At 39.8% G+C, this 16,495-nt stretch overlaps 1 protein-coding gene across 7 annotated transcripts in view; it reads right to left on the bottom strand.

Moving 5' to 3' along the window:
- The window catches only part of osbpl9 (oxysterol binding protein like 9), a 129,110-nt gene that overhangs the window by 21,810 nt on the left and 90,805 nt on the right, over nt 1-16,495 (bottom strand). For 6 of the 7 annotated variants that reach the window (XM_033028585.1, XM_033028587.1, XM_033028589.1 and 3 more), the window contains 4 exons: nt 15,216-15,375; nt 1,925-2,046; nt 891-1,009; nt 235-320 (listed from right to left, as the gene is read on the bottom strand). In XM_033028585.1, the coding sequence (XP_032884476.1) occupies nt 235-320; nt 891-1,009; nt 1,925-2,046; nt 15,216-15,375 (487 nt within the window). The remainder of the gene's footprint in view (nt 1-234; nt 321-890; nt 1,010-1,924; nt 2,047-15,215; nt 15,376-16,495) is intronic. The other variant, XM_033028586.1, reaches the window with a different exon arrangement.

Below are 16,495 nucleotides of genomic sequence, written 5' to 3'. Positions count from 1 at the left end.
TGGTCTCACTAGAGTCCTGAACAATTGCAGAAGGACCTCTTTGCTCCTATACTCAACTCCTCTTGTTATGAAGGCTCATGTCAACATTAAAAGATTATGAGAAATTAACATAGAAACAATCCTGAAGAAAATGGTTTAAAATTAAATCCACATATCAATCCTACGTTACATTATTAGCAGCATGATTACAGATTTTCCAGTAATTCCAGATTAACACACAAGGAAATTATTTACCTTACAAATAAATCTGGATGTGCAAAGAAGTCTGCATACATTTCTAACAAAGACCGCCTTTCCAAAATAAACGTGGGAAGTACCACCTGCAAGAGGATCATCATTTTGTATTAAGTTAACTGGCACAAAAATTCCAAACAGTTATTTTCAGAACTATAATAAAATAGTGGCACTGCATTAGGTGTCCAAAACAACGGAACTAAATAAGAAAGTATATAATAAAGAAAAGGGAATCTGAAAATGCATCAAAATTAATAAACAGCATGTTGCTAATTAAATGAACAAGGATAAAATTGATGATTCATTATATTAGAAAAGGATTAAACATTGATTTCCCCCCCCAATTTTATAAAAGTTAATGTTATAGGAGTAGAATTAGGCCTTTCGGCCCACTGAGTCTACTACGCCATTCAATCAGGGCTGATCGCTGCCTCCTAACCCCATTTTCCTGCCTTCTCCCCATATCCCTTGACACTTGTTCTAATCAAGAATTTGTCTATCGCTGCCTTAAAAATATCCACTGACGGTCTACACAGTCACCCTGTTGCAATGAGTTCCACAGATTAACTACCCTAAAAGACAGGGTAAAGCAAAGAAGTTTTATCAGAAAATTAATTGTTACCCGCTTTTACAACAAATTGGACCACCATTCTTACCTTTGTCAGATCCATGCCCAGTCGGACCTGGGATAGGAGATGCATGATGACGCTCTTGTGCTCTTCCACAGATTCTCCTTCACCCTCGTCATCTCTCTCATCATGCGTATCAAACAGCTCTTGGAATGATATAAAGCAATTAATAATCATATATCCCGTATATGTCATAGATCTGTGTGAAATTTCAAGATGAGCTGGTGAATAATGAAGCCTAGAATGTTCATATATGGCAAATAAAATGTTACACTGAAATATTTCAACTTTATATGGTTACTAAACATGCATGACTAAAAGACAAATTAAAATCTGGCTTTGCTCAAAGATTTCCTTTCTAAAAACCTGGTATTCTGTTGGTAAGATTTTAGTCATACTTTCCAATTAACTTTGTAAATTGCTAGATCAAAATTCAACAGCTACAATGCAGTCAAAGCCTTTTGCCCACATGCAAAGAAAGATTTTGAAATAGTCTCAACGCTATTAATATCTACAAATATCTATAAAGCGATAAGATCCATTTATTAGCTGTCAACTGGCATCACCAATATAGATTAAAAATATGCATACATAATAAAATTACGTATCCATAAGGTATTTATGTGAATATTTACATACAGCCTGCCAAACATTCAGCAGATTGAAACAAAATACTATTAAATTAAAATCATGAACATAAGCATGGTTATTTTTTTACAGAAACTTTATGGCTAACATAACCATTGCTTATTTAAATAAAACATAGGAATTAATCTAAGATTTGCATGTCTGGGTCTTCACAACAAAACTCACCCTATGATGACCTGGAAGAAATCTCTCTATTCAATGTTATAGGCAATGAACTTTAGTCTTTATTACAAAGCTTATATGAAGAAATATAATATAGTATTTTTTTGACAAAAGGATTGGAAGTATTTTTTCACCTCCAAGAAGGAAGAAACTCGGCTGATTTAAATAATGGATAATTATTAGGGGACCTTCTTTAAGAGTTTCTAATTCCTTTCAATTTAAGAAATACCCATGATTTAGCAAAACCATACCTGCATCATTTGTTCCATTAGACATAGATGAGTTCAGCGATTCTGTGGTGTCTGGGCGCTTTAGACTTCCGCCTGTGCTGCTGTGTGTGATCACAGGAGATGTTGCACTACAAAATAAAACTCTATAATATTTATATGTAAGATTAAAACTTACATGTAGTGACATTGTAAATATCGATTTCTAAACTTAAACTCCAAGATTACGTAATTTCATGAGTAAAGCTTTTAGTTATTTTCTTGGTGAGCACAAAGTCACAGTTGCAGAAGAATCGGGGAAAAAGTTCCTTAACATCTTGAAAAGGACAATAATACTGCTCAGAGCTTAAAGCAACCAAAAACAACCTTCAAATGAGAAAAACTAAATTAAAATGTCACTTCCATTTTACATTATTAAAATGATTAACCATGTTCAAAATCATTATCGAGAGTCGATCATTTAATACACATTTTTAGATTCTGTTGAACATTTACAATTCTATTTACTTCTTAGTAAAGTGAAATTAGGTGAATGCTGCTCTGAGAAGTGGATCCAAATTGACAATCAAGTTTTGTTCAAAGAAAGTGTTAATTTATTTGACCTCAGCAAAGACAATTGTAGATGTTCCTCTTTAACAAGTAGGGGAAGAAAAGCTGATGATTATCCAGTGAATGTTGCTGAAAATAACCCTCACGGATGTGGAGTCAGCCAAGAAACCAATTTAAAGGTTAAATAGTCTGCTAAATTTCAAAACCAAGACTGTCATGGGCATTTAAACAAGATAAATCAATTTGCACATATTCTCTACAGGTGCTCACCACATCCTCAACACCATTCATGAAAAGCAACACCAAATACTCACACCTTATGCAAGGCATGAATGGCAACTGGTTTCCGAAGTTAACAGTATAATAATTCTAATCTGCACAATGTCCAAAAAAAGGAAACCTTTTTGGTGAAAGCAGTTATTAATATATAGAAACAAAGGTCACAAAATGTTATGCGGAAAATCAGGATGCAATTGAAGATCAAACTTTTAACACTTTAATGAAATTAAATCCAGTGTCCCAATTTGTATGTAACCTTATACCCTGAATGATTGATCTTGGGTTGTACAAAGATAAGCATGACAAAGCTAAGTTACTATAGCCATGTCCGTGAATGTGCAAATAATGATCTCAATTATATGATTTAGATTTGATATTCATATCCCCTGGCAACTAAAGCAACACAAAATGTCATTTAAAATATGCATTTAAAAAAAAGTATCTAGATGAAATATTCTGCATGCAGATTATAGACGTGTAAGAATGATTAAAAATTGCAAAATAAGTTGCATAATAAAATGAACTTGTGTTTTAATAAACTTACAGTTTTTCTACACACATTGGCAAGTAAGTACGCTCTCCTGCTGAGTTAAACCATCTTCATCTTATTCATTTGTAAACAATTAAATTCACTTTTTTACTTTTCCATTCATTCTAGCTTGAACAAATTAAAGGGATCATCATCATCATGCTCAGCAAACAACAGTATAACTCCTTTCTTTTCATGGACATATCTTCTGAGAATCGTAATGCATCATCAAACTATTAAATTCGTCACATACCACAACAGTATGTTGTGAATACATCACTGTGCATTGTTACTGCATACAAACTTGTTCGATGTCATAAAGCCACATTCCTGTCACTGAAGCATCTTTATGACAAAACAACAATTTGCTTTTATAGTAATACAGTAAATCTCTCCAAGGAGTTTCCAGAAAAAGACTCAACACACGCACCTCTGGAAGGTAAATGCGTGTTTAAGGAGTATAGTCGTAGAGTAATAGTGTGGAAACAGACCCTGCGTCCCAACTTGTCCACATCGGCCAAGATGTCCCAGCTACACTAGTCCCACCTGCCCGTGTTTGGTCCATGTCCCTACAAACATGTCCTACCATGTACTTGTCCAATTGTTTCTTAAACGTTGGGATCGTCCCAGCCTCAACCACGTCCTCTGACAGCTTGTTCCATACACCCAACACACTGTGAAAAAGTTACCCCTCAGATTCCTATCAAATCTTTTCCCTTTCACCTTAAACCTATGTCCTCTAGTCCTCAATTCACTTACTCTGGGCAAGACACTCTACATCTATCGATCTATTCTTCTCACGATTTTATACACCTCTGTAAGGTCGCCCCTCATCCTCCTACGCTCTAAGGAATAGAGTCCTAGCCTACTCAACCTCTCCCTATAGCTCAGATCCTCTAGTCCCGGCAACATCCTCGTAAATCTTCTCTGTAACTTTTCCAGCTTGACAACATCTTTCCTATAATATGGTGCCCAGAACTGAACACAACACTGTAAATGCAGCCTCACCAATGTCTTATAAGGTTTAAGATAGCTATGGATCGGGATGGAGAGGGTCCACGTGTTCAAATGCTCAACTGGGGTAAGGCCAACCTTGAGTGTATGAGAGAAGGTCTCGCTCGAGTTGACTGAGCAGGTTATTCGAGGGGAAAGGAATATCGGCCAAGTGGGATGCAAGTGTACTGAAGAGAGCTCAGGATGCGTTCATCCCCGTTAGAGTGAAAGGCAAAGCAGGCAAACATAAGGAAGCTTGGCTGACGAGGGAAATTGAGATGTTAGTCAAAAACTAGAAGGATGCATGGGACAGGTAGACAGCTGGGATCAAGTGCATCCCTGAAGGAGTTTCGGAACTAAGGTGCAAACTAAAAGAGGAGATCAAAAGGGCAAAAAGGGGCCAGGAGACAGCCCTGGCGGGTAGCATAAAAGACAATCCCAAAAGATTTTATAAATACATTAGGGGGAAAAAGGGCAACGAGAGAGAGTGGGACCTCTCAGAAATAAAAACGGTCACCTCCGCGTGGAGCCACAGGAGATGGGCAACGTCCTCAATTAGTATTTCTCCTCTGTATTTACCGAGGAGAAAGATAGTAGGATGGAGGAAATTGAAGCAGTCACTGGAAGTGTCATGAGAGCAGTCAGGGTTACCGTCGAGGAAGTATTGAAGGTACAGTTGTGTTTGATGGTAGACAAATCTCCGGGGCCTGATCAGATATATCCGAGGACATTGCGGGAGCCCTGGTTGAAATTTATGTTGTCCTTAAATACAGGAGAGGTGCCAGAGGATTGGAGAGTGGCAAATGTTGTGCCTCTTTTCAAGAAGGGCTGCGGGCAAGCTTAACATCTGTAGTTGGTAAGTTGCTGGAGAGTATTCTGAGGGATAGGATATACAGGCGTTTGGATGGGCAAGGGATGATTAGGGACAGTCAGCATGGTTTTGTACGTGGGGGGCCGTCTCACAAATCTGATGATTTTTTTTGAAGACGAGCAAAAAGATTGAAGGCAGAGCTGTAAATGTTGTGTACATGGACTAGTAAGGCGTTCGACAAGGTGCCGCATGGTAGGCTGCTCTGGAAGGTTACATCTCATGGGATCCAAGGGGAGACAGCTGAATGGATAGCAAATTGGCTCCTTGGAAGGAAGCAGAGGGCGATGGTGGAAGGTTGCTTCTCAAAATGGAGGCCTGTGACGAGTGGTGTGCTAAATGGATCGGTGCTGGGCCCGTTACTGTATGTCATCTACAATGATTTGGATGAGAACATGCAGGGCAAAATTAGCAAGTTTGCTGATGATACAAAAATTAATGGTTTTGTAGATAGTGAAGGTGGTTGTGAACGATTGCAGCAGGATCTGGATCGATTGGCCAGGTGGGTGGAGGAATGATTGATGGAATTTAATACAGAGAAGTGTGAGGTGTTGCATTTTGGGATGTCGAATAAGGGCAGGACCTACATAGTAAATGGTGGGGCCCTGGGTAGTGTTGTGGAGCAAAAGGATCTAGGAGTACAGGTGCGTGGTTCCATGAAGGTCGAGTCGCAGCTAGATAAGGTGGTCAAAAAGGCTTTTGGCACTTCGGCCTTCATCAATCAGACTATTGAGTAAAGAAGTTGGGAGGTCATGTTGCAGTTGTACAAGACGTTGGTGAGACCGCATTTAGAATATCAGTTCTGGGCACCATGTTATATCTTTCCTATAACATGGTGCCCAGAACGGATATTCTATCTAACTCTCTCTTAAAAACATCCAGAGAATTGGCCTCCACTGCCTTCTGAGGCAGAGAATTCCACAGATTCACAACTCTCTGGTTGAAAATGTTTTTCCTCATCCCCGTTCTAAATGGCTTACGAGGATGTTACCAGAGGGTGTGAGCCTAGGGAGAGGTTGAGTAGGCTGGGTTTCTATTCCATGGAGCTTAGGAGGATGATGCGAGATCTTATAGAGGTATACAAAATCATGAGAGGAATAGATCGGGTAGATGCACTCTTTTACCCAGAGTAGGGGAATCAAGGAACAGAGAACATAGGATCAAGGTGAAGGGGAAAAGATTTAATAGGAATCCGAGGGGTAACTTTCTCACACAGAGGGTGGTGGGTGTATGGAAGAAGCTGCCAGAGGAGGTAGTTGAGGCTGGGACTATCCCATCGTTTAAGAAACAGTTGGACAAGTACATGGATCGGACAGGTTTGGAGGGTTATGGACCAAGCACAGGCAAGTGGGACAAGGGTAGATGGAACATTATTGGCCGGTGTGGGCAAGATGGGCCGAAGGGCCTCTTTCCACAGTGTATTACTCTATGAACATGACCTCTGAATTTCTATACTCAATACTCCGACTGATAAAGATCAATGTGCCATAAACCTTTTTGACCACCCTATCTACCTGCAACTCCACCTTCAAGGAATCATGCACCTGCACTCCTAGATCCTTCTGCTGGACAACACTACCCAGAGCCATACCATTCACTGCATAGGTCCTGCCTATGTTAGGATTCCCAAAATTCAACATCTCACATTTCTCTGTATTAAATTCCATCAACCATTCCTCAACCCACCTGTCCAATTGATCCAGATCCTGCTGCAATTTTTCACAACCATCTTCATTATCTGCAAAACCACCCACTCTTGTATCATCAGCAAACTTGCTAATCTTGCCCTGTAGGTTCTCATCTAAATCATTGATATAGATGACAAACAGTAACGGGCTCAGCACTGAGGCACACCATAGTCACAGGCCTCCAGTCATGGAAGCAACCTTCCTCCATCACCCTCCATCCTTCCTCCATCCTTCCATGAAGCCAATTTTCTATCCATTCCGCTATCTCTCCTTGGATCCCACGCAATCTAACCTTCCAGAATAGCCTTCCATGCTGAAGGAAGAATGTTGAGTGCTTTGCTGAAGTCCACATATACCACATCTACAGCTCTGCCCTAATCGACCATTTTGGTCACGTCTTAAAAACTCAGACTTGTGAGACACAACCTAACCTCCCACATACTGTTCTTCCTGAGGACATTAAAAAAAAGACTGGTCTGCCCCAACAGCTGCTGACAACGTTCTACCGCTGCACCACAGAGAGCATATTAACGTATGGCATCTCTGTGTGGTATCTCAGCTGCACGGAGGCGGAGAGGAGAGCTCTTCAGCGCGTCGTCCACAGAGCGCAGAGGATCATTGGGACAGAGCTACAAGCCTTGGAGGGCATCTACAATACACGGTGCCTCAGGAAGGCCGTCAGCATCCATAAAGACTCATCACACCCCTGTAACGGACTGTTTGAACTACTTCCCTCCGGCAGACGTTACAAGGCCTTCTACGCCCGTACCTTCAGACTCAGAAACAGCTTTAATCCAAGAGCTATAGCGGCTCTGAACCGGCCCTGCTGAGTGCCCCCCCACCCCCCCCTGGACTGTCTCCCTCGGATGGTCATGACACACAGCTTATTTATTTATTTTACTTTTCTTTTTCATCGGTTGGAGTTGCATACTAAATCTCGTTGCACTGACGTGCAATGACAATAAAAGATATTATTATTATTATTATACAAAATTATGCTGACTATCACTAATGAGCCCTTGGCCATCTAATTGCCTGTATATCCCAAGCCTCAGAATACTCTCTAGTAACTTTCCGACCATAGGTGTTACTCTCACTGGCCTATAGTTCCCAGCATTTTCCCTGCAGTCCTTCTTGAACAGAGGCGCAACAGTTGCCACCCTCCAGTCTTTCAGCACCTGTCCTGTATTTAAAGACAACTCTTAAATTTCAACCAGGGCTCCCGTAATTTCCTCAATACTTTTCCACAATGTCCTCGGATATATCTGATCAGGCCCTGGAGATTTGTCTACCCTCATACACGAGAGTACCTTCAATAGACAATAGGTGCAGGAGCAGGCCATTCGGACCCTGCGAGCCAGCACCACCATTCAATGTGATCATGGCTGATCATTCACAATCAGTACCCTGTTCCTACCTTCTCCCCATATCCCTTGAGTCCGCTATCTTTAAGAGCCCTATCTAGCTCTCTCTTGAAAGTATCCAGAGAACCGGCCTCCACCGCCCTCTGAGGCAGAGAATTACACACTCACAACTCTCTGTGTTAAAAAGTGTTTCCTCATCTCCGTTCTAAATGGCTTACCCCTTATACTTAAACTGTGGTCCCTGGTTCTGGACACCCCCAACATCGGGAACATGATTCCTGCCTCTAGCGTGTCCAAACCCTTAATAATCTTATATGTTTCAATAAGATATCCTGTCATCCTTCTTAGGTTACAAAGGCAAGGCCAACAATGAAAATGAACATAAAGACAGGAATCAACAATTACTGTTACTAATGACACAACATGGGTTAGCAATTAGGCAATAACCATCAACGACCTGTTCACACTAGTTCTATGTTATCTCATTTTTTCATCCACTCCCTACACTCCAGGGGCAATTTATAGAGGCCAGTTAATCTACCAACCTGTATGTCTTTGGGATACGGAAAACAACCAGAACACACAGAGAAAACCCACTTGGTCACAGAGAAAACATGCAGACTCCACAGACAGCTAGAGCTATACTAGTTACTTGCTACAGAATACCCGGCCTTTGACTCTTTCACATTTCAGTCAGGCTTCTGGCCATGGTGGGAGCTCAGTGATGGTAATGCCGCCGAGGATACGGGTAGGTTGTCGCATGCTCTTTCTTGTTTCACATCTAGGTAATCTTGTGGCACAAATAATACCACATCAGCCCATGCCTGAATTTGTCTAAGTCTTACTGCATGAACTGTTTTGGTTGCGGGAAAATAATTAATAGAACTGGGATGGAAGATTGCAACCTTCACATGGTCTGCCCTGTTTCGACAAATACAATCAACCTGGCGTGCACAATCAAATAAGATCAAATAGAACAAGTTGTCCTACAACTTTAGGCTGTGCCATATGCAAGAAGAAGATTAATAGAACTCAACGTTGCATTGGTTGGGATTAAGACACTTCCCAGAAAAAATCCCATGGTGATTTCCTGTGGCAGGGTTGACCTCCAATTACCACAATCATATGTATGAGACATATCTGATTGATAAAACAGATTGGGTGGTAATTAGCTGGATTATATTTGTCCTGCTTTCAGTGCGCAACATATAATTGAGCATTTTTCTGCATGGTTTGGAAGATGACTGTACTGAACAGTTAGTTTTGGTGTGCATGTGTTTAGGACTACACCCATAATGTGGTCTGTTGGAGATTCGAAGGATGATACTTGGAAATTTTAGGTTTAATTTTAAGCTTATAATTTTAATGTTTTAACTTTGCCCACACTTTACCATTTCATTGACTTAAGAGGGGCAGATAATACCCGCAATCATATTTAATATTTGAGAAACTGACCATCAAAACTAGATCAAAAACCTAATAGTAAAGGTTTGCCCAATTACCATTCATCAGATTGTGCATTTCGAATCTGCTGGAAATGGTGGATATTTTACTGAAATTATAGCTTTCAAAAGCCACCTCATAGATGAGCGCATATTTATTGATGAGGTATTTCCTGGGCAGAATGTAGGGACTCTGAGGACAACATGCTCCAATGAACCTAGTCACAGAATGCTCAAAATCGATCTGGTCAAAATCATATGGCATAGGACCTTAAAATAGATATTACAAATTTCTCCTGACGGAAACAGGTGCTGCATATGTTGTTCCAGTAACCATTGTCAAGGATGGAAGCAGGAATTGTCAAGTGGTTCATTAATGTCTAATTTCTGCCATGAATTTAAAAAAATCATAATAACTGTAGATCAACAAAACAAATCCGATAGAAATTCAGATAATCATTTACACATTGATTTTTTAAAGTATTTTAGACATCTCAATTTAAGCATTGTATACTCTTTAGTTCCAAATTCTTGGTGAAAAAAAAATTGCACTATCAAAAAAGTTTGTGTAACCTAAGGTTGGTATAATTTTGTTCATTAGAATTTATTACAAAAATAATGCTTTCCCAGAATACCAATTACAATCATTGAAGTTGTGATGTTTGACACAATGTTTGAATGACCTTCGCATAGCAACATTCTTTTGTGATAATATACTCTTGTGGTTTGCGTACTGGAAAAAATAGGGCACCAAACTAGATTTTTCATAAACATAGGCTGATTTTACGGCGCCATAGCAATAAAACTGCTGCCTCACAGCTCCAATGACCTAGGTTCAATGACCCAGGTTCAATCCTGGCCTCCATTGCTGTCTGTGTGGAGTTTATTTGTTCTCAGCGTGATCATATTGGTTTAGCCGGGTGCTCTGGTTTCCTCCCCAATTCCAAAAATGTGGGGATTGGTTGGTTAATTGGCTCCTATAAATTATATCTAGGGTTAGGTGAGTGATAGAAACAGAAAGGGTGCAGGGCGAGCTGCGGGAGAATTAAGCAGATTTAGTGTGGAATCAGTCTTGTTAGGTGAATGGTGATTTGCAGACACAACGGATTAAAGCGCCCAATTCCGTGCTGTATGATAATGACTGGAAAGATGGAATTCATTAAATTGCAAATAATTCTTGTATAATGTTGAAAGTCCACAAATGAAGATTGCCCCACTTTATAATTTAAATATTGCATACAAACAAAATATGTCTCTACCAATAGAGAAGAAAAGTTAGTGATTGAGCTGCACAAATATGGAAGTTTCGATTTAAACCTGAAGGTGAATGCATTTATCTTCATATCATTAAAGAACTATTAAGGCAGCAGGAGAAACCTTTATTGGCAATTCTCTTGTCTTGAACCTTGAAATGTACAAATATAACAAGGCAAGTGTGGTCCGACTCTGCAGGATGAGAATTAAGAGGCAATACAGGAGGGTGGGACGGAAAGGTCAACTATTCAAAAGCTGCAGTTGTGGAATCGATTAGCTCTGCTGCAATCACATGGATTCAGTGACCTTCATCAAAGCTGCTTAATTTATTAACCATCTAATTTGCACTTAAAGATGATAGTGTGCTGTTTTCCTGAAACACTGCAGTCTTATTCAGATACTCTCAGTCTTCTTGATTTCTGGATTCAGATCATGGCAAATTATAGGGATTAAAACGTCAAATTCTAGATTAGATTTATGTGAATTTTAAGGGTTTAATACATTCAAGGTGTAGGTGGATATTTGGATATTCGAGGTGGGGCATTCAAGGGTATTTGCAGGGAAAGAAGGGTAGGGGGTCTTTCAGAGAAACATAGAAAATAGGTGCAGGAGTAGGCCATTCGGCCCTTCGAGCCTGCACTGCCATTCAATATGATCATGGCTGATCATCCAACTCAGTATCCTGTACCTGCCTTCTCTCCATGTGTTATGATGGGGAAACTTGAAGAAGAGATGAACAGAACCCGAGCCGAAGGAACTGTTAACAATGATACATAATAAGGAGGAATAACCCAATTATTCCAAAGTAAACATGAATGCATGTTTAAAACACAAGATAAATACAAGCCCTTCCAGGGTATATCAATGTGTTCTGTTACAAAACAGAGTCTAAATTGAATAAACGACAAAGTGCTGGAGCAACTCAGCTGATCAGGCCGCATCTCTCTAGAACATTATCCCTGCAGTGATGAGGGAGGAGATTTAGGAATCATTTTAACTCCCCTTCCCATTTCTATACTGATATTACTGTCCTGGGCTTCATCCATTGCCAGAGGCCACATGCAAACTGGAGGAATGGAATCTCATTTTCACAATCCGACAGTATGAAACATAAAAAACAGGTGCAGGAGAAGGCCATTCGGCTCTTCGTGCCAGCATCGCCAATTAATATGATCATGGCTGATCATCCAATATCAGTACCCCATTCCTGCTTTCTCCCCATATCCCTTGATTCCGTTAACCCTAAGAGCTACATCTAACCCTCTCTTGAAAACATCCAATGAATTGGCCTCCACTGCCTTCTGTGGCAGAGAATTCTACAGATTCACAACTCTCTGGGTGTGTATTGATAGACAAAAAGTTGGAGCAGGAATAGGTGACGTTTCAGGTCGAGCGAAGGGTCTCAACCCAAAACGTCACCTATTAATTTTCTCCAGAGATGCTGCCTGACCCGCTGAGTTACTCCAGTTTTTTGTGTCTATTTTTGGTTTAAACCAGCATCTGCAGTTCCTTCCTGCACATGGCATGAACATTAAATTCTACCTACAAACACCAACCTGGATGTACACCAATGTGTCCCTTTCCCCTTTCATCTATGTTCATTCCTTGGGCTACACGTTTTACGCTTCTACTAACTCATCTCACATTTTTTGTCTTTTCATCTCTGGCCTTTGTCAAACCATCTGCCAATCCAAAACCCCCTCACCTTTTACCTGCCAAACTCTGTCCCGCCTCACCTCTCGTCCAGCTTTCTCCCCCTACCACAATCAGTCAGAAAAATGGTTCTGGCCCAAAACATCGTCTATCCATGTTCTCCAGAGATGCACGCTCTGTTTTTACGTTCACACCCAAGGCATTGACAATCCAGCACATACCTGTGTTTACCAGAATGAACATCCATATGAGCATCTTTGATCGTATTTTCATGCATCCATTAATCTGCTTGTAGTTTTTGGGACCTAATTTATCATGCTATAGACCAGTGATTTGGGGCCATGGCAAATTTCAGGGGGGCCACAGAAAAAATTGGGGATTTAGGGGGCCACAGGTTCAATGAAGGGGGCCACTTTTTTTCCGCTAATAATGTCGGGGAGGAGGGCACAGAAAAATTATTCAGAAAAATCTATCATAAAAGAGCCCAAGGAGGCCATGAACTAAAAAAGGTTGTGAACCACTGCTATAGACAACAGCTGACAGAGAGAGATCTATTGTTTCAAATACTCAACTTATTTGCTAGGCTTTTTCCTCGAATGTAACGAACAATGTCCTGCAAAATACAGGGTTGAGGCTGCATTTATACTCAATATGTATAAATGCCTTGGATGATGGAATGAAATGCCATATATCCACTTGTAAATGACAGTGAAAGATAAAATTGGACACTGGTGCAGATAAAAGCTATAAATTAATTCATGAAGGGCCTAGCTCTGGGGTTTAAATCATGTTCCTTAGTCTTAGAATGATCAATCCAGCAGAAATAGTTTCCAGCAGTCAAAGTTTCTCTTTTATAAAGTATTCTGTTCTGTCCTCTTTTGGGTGTAAATCAGAAAAGTATGAATAGATTAGGAGAAGAGGAAAAAGTCTAGCAAATAAGTTTTGGGGTAAGCATATACAGGGTATTTTGCACCCAAAAAGTTTAGAATAGAAATACTTGCTAAATGGTGACGCACCAGAAGCAGTAGAGGGCCAAAGAGACTTGAGTGTACAGGTAGATCAATCAATAACATGTCACAGTGGTGCAGAAAGTAATCAAATTCTTTGGAAAAAGGACAGATGTGCAAAGAAGTAATACTTCAATAATACAAAGTTTTTAGGGAGGAAAGGTTTGGAATGATATGTTAACAATTTATTTGGCATGCATGAGTTAGGCCAAAGGGCCTGCTTCTGCGCCGTTTAGCACTACAACTATAATTGATAAAAACTTGAACAACATCAAGTGATCTTGGGATTGTACTTGGATATATGGGTGTGCAACATTTGTTCACAAGAATGATACCTATACTCCAAGGATTAAAGTTAGATAAATTATTACACAAATCAGAATTAGAATTTAGAAAAGCGAAGGAATGATAATTTATATTTTCAGGGTAGGATGGCCTCACATTTCCCCACATTAAACTACGTATGCTTAGTGACTACCTGCTTTCATTTAACACGGAGTGAAATGACAGACTGAAGTGCATTTGTTGAACATGTTTTATGCTGCTGAGTTTTGGGAAGAGGCTGTTGGGGAAATGTTCTTCTCGTTATCCTAAGAATACCATCACGTCCTCCTTGGGTTATGAACAGCCCGTACAGCACAAACAAACAAAGGAACATTTGATAGATTAGCAGGATGGATTTACCGTCTACTACGGAGTGCAAGCATCTCCTGCCATGTGGGAACTCAGATCACGGCAGTACCTGAATGGTTGAGTTAAACGCCCTGGTTTAACTACACACCTCTTGTTTGGCCTGTTTTTTAAAAATACATTGTTGGGCGGCCACATTTCAAACTTGCGAACTTGGGTGATAAATAGTCTCAGGAATAAAACCAGGCCATGTCCTGAGAAGAAATCTTATCATTTAAACCTTAATCATGTCCTGCCAAATCAAGGGGAAGACCACCCAGCCCCTGAAGCCTGCCCCACCATTCAACGAGGCCATAGTAATTGTTCTTCTCTTAGCTGCTTCTCCTCTTCTGTGCCAGTTTTCCAGATACCTCAATTCCCTGACCTTTAAATAAAATTATTCACCTCCTCTGACTTCCTCAACCTTCAGGGGTTGAGAATTCCACGCCCCCCACTGCAAGACAAATTCTGACACATCAATTTTAAATGTAACTATGTCACTAAATGCCTCGTTTAAAACTTTCCCCATTAGTGGAAACATCTCAACATCTTCCCTTCATATCTCCTTTGGATCTTGTATGTTTCAATAAGATTAATCTCTTCTAATCTCCAAAGAATAAATACCTTGTTTTTTTCTTAATTTCTTCGTGGCAGGGTAATCCTATTATTCCAGGAATTAGCTCAGTGAGTTTCTTCTAGATTGGATCCAAAGCTAGAACTTGCTTTCTCATATTAAAAAACAACGGTACCAACAGGGAAAAGCAGGGAAAATGCAGAATGGATTTTTATTTTCTCTCAGGTTTCAACCTTAAACCAGTCTCAGAACAGCACACACCACTTCACAGTTAGTAAAAAGTTGAATCTTCTGCAAAATTTTTCACAGAAGGCAATAACACCAAGCATTTTTAAAAGAAAAAAACATTTTGAATATAGCTAACAAAACTTTGGAAGATAACATTTAATTTGCCATTGCTCTTTTTAATAGTTAAAAAATACTCATGTAATTTTTAATATACTCACTCCAAGCAACGTTTCGGTGAAGAATTGCTCTGGTAGAATTCATCGGCATCATAGAATTCATCCTCACTACTGGAATAAGAAAAATCTGGCACGGTGTTTGGAGACAGATTTACGTGGCTGGGTGAGGTGATGCTGCTGGTTGGTGCTGACTGCCCACTTCCTAATCAATACAAATACCCAATTGTACTTTGGATGAGATTGGTTACTGGGAGTTTTCTTCCCCCTCCCCAATATCAAAGATGCAAGTTAAGATCTGTTATTTTTAAAACTGTGTTTTGTCATAAAATAGGCAATTTTGTTAAAAATAGTATGCTGATTGTTGGATAATCTAAAACATTCAGCTGCTTTGCAACATGCACTTTACTTCCCTTTATTGTTGTAACAGTTACCAACTATAGCTAAAGTTAGCTATTTTACTTGAATGCTAAGGCGAATTTGACAAAAACATGTGTCCTCTTTTCCAAATGGAATGCAGTGTGCACCATGTACGTAATTATTTTCTTTCAGGTTACAAGTTGGAGGAATAACAAGCAAACAACCACCCCACCAGTCCCCAAATAGATCTTTGCACACAATAGATAAAGATCATTTGTTCATCCAGTGCACACATTTGTTTAAAAATATCCAAAATGCATAATTCAGCAAGTCAAGCAGCATCTCTGGAGAATATGGATGGGTGGCATTTCGGGTCAGGACCCTTCTTTAGGCTCAGACTAGAATGTGAAGAAGGTTCCTGACCCGAAACGTCACCTATCCTTGTTCTTCATAGGTGCTACCCGACCCGCTGAGTTAGTCCAGCACGGTGTCTTTTTTTGTACACCAGCATCTGCAATTTCTTGTTTCTGCACTGTGACGGGTGATTTTTGTTTTCCTTATTGGAATCATAAAATAAGTTATTTATTTTTGATAATAATCAGTTTTGGAAAATATATAATTAAAAAATAATAATTGTATTTAAAAATCATGTAAATATTTTGTTTATGCTCATGACTTTTATAATGCAGGTTCTCCCAGGAAGTCCTACCTGTCCTCACCTACCTTCCAAACAACTTCATCAACCATAGAAACAAAAGTACATTACCTTTTCTGTCCCAAACCCAACTTACACCTAGGTCAATCGAACAATTTCTACTATTCTATTAAACACTTGCACTGAATTAAACCCGACATAGATTTTTTTAGATTACATAAGAAATTTTACAAAGAGATGATGTTGGGCCTCTTCAAAAGCATCAAGGTGTATAAATCCCCAGAGCCTGATGCGATCTATCCCAGGTTAT

Source organism: Amblyraja radiata, chromosome 10 (genome assembly GCF_010909765.2).
Source record: "Amblyraja radiata isolate CabotCenter1 chromosome 10, sAmbRad1.1.pri, whole genome shotgun sequence".
NCBI lineage: Eukaryota > Metazoa > Chordata > Chondrichthyes > Rajiformes > Rajidae > Amblyraja > Amblyraja radiata.
Note: the sequence above shows the minus strand (reverse complement) of the source record. Positions and strands in the feature narration are given on the sequence as shown.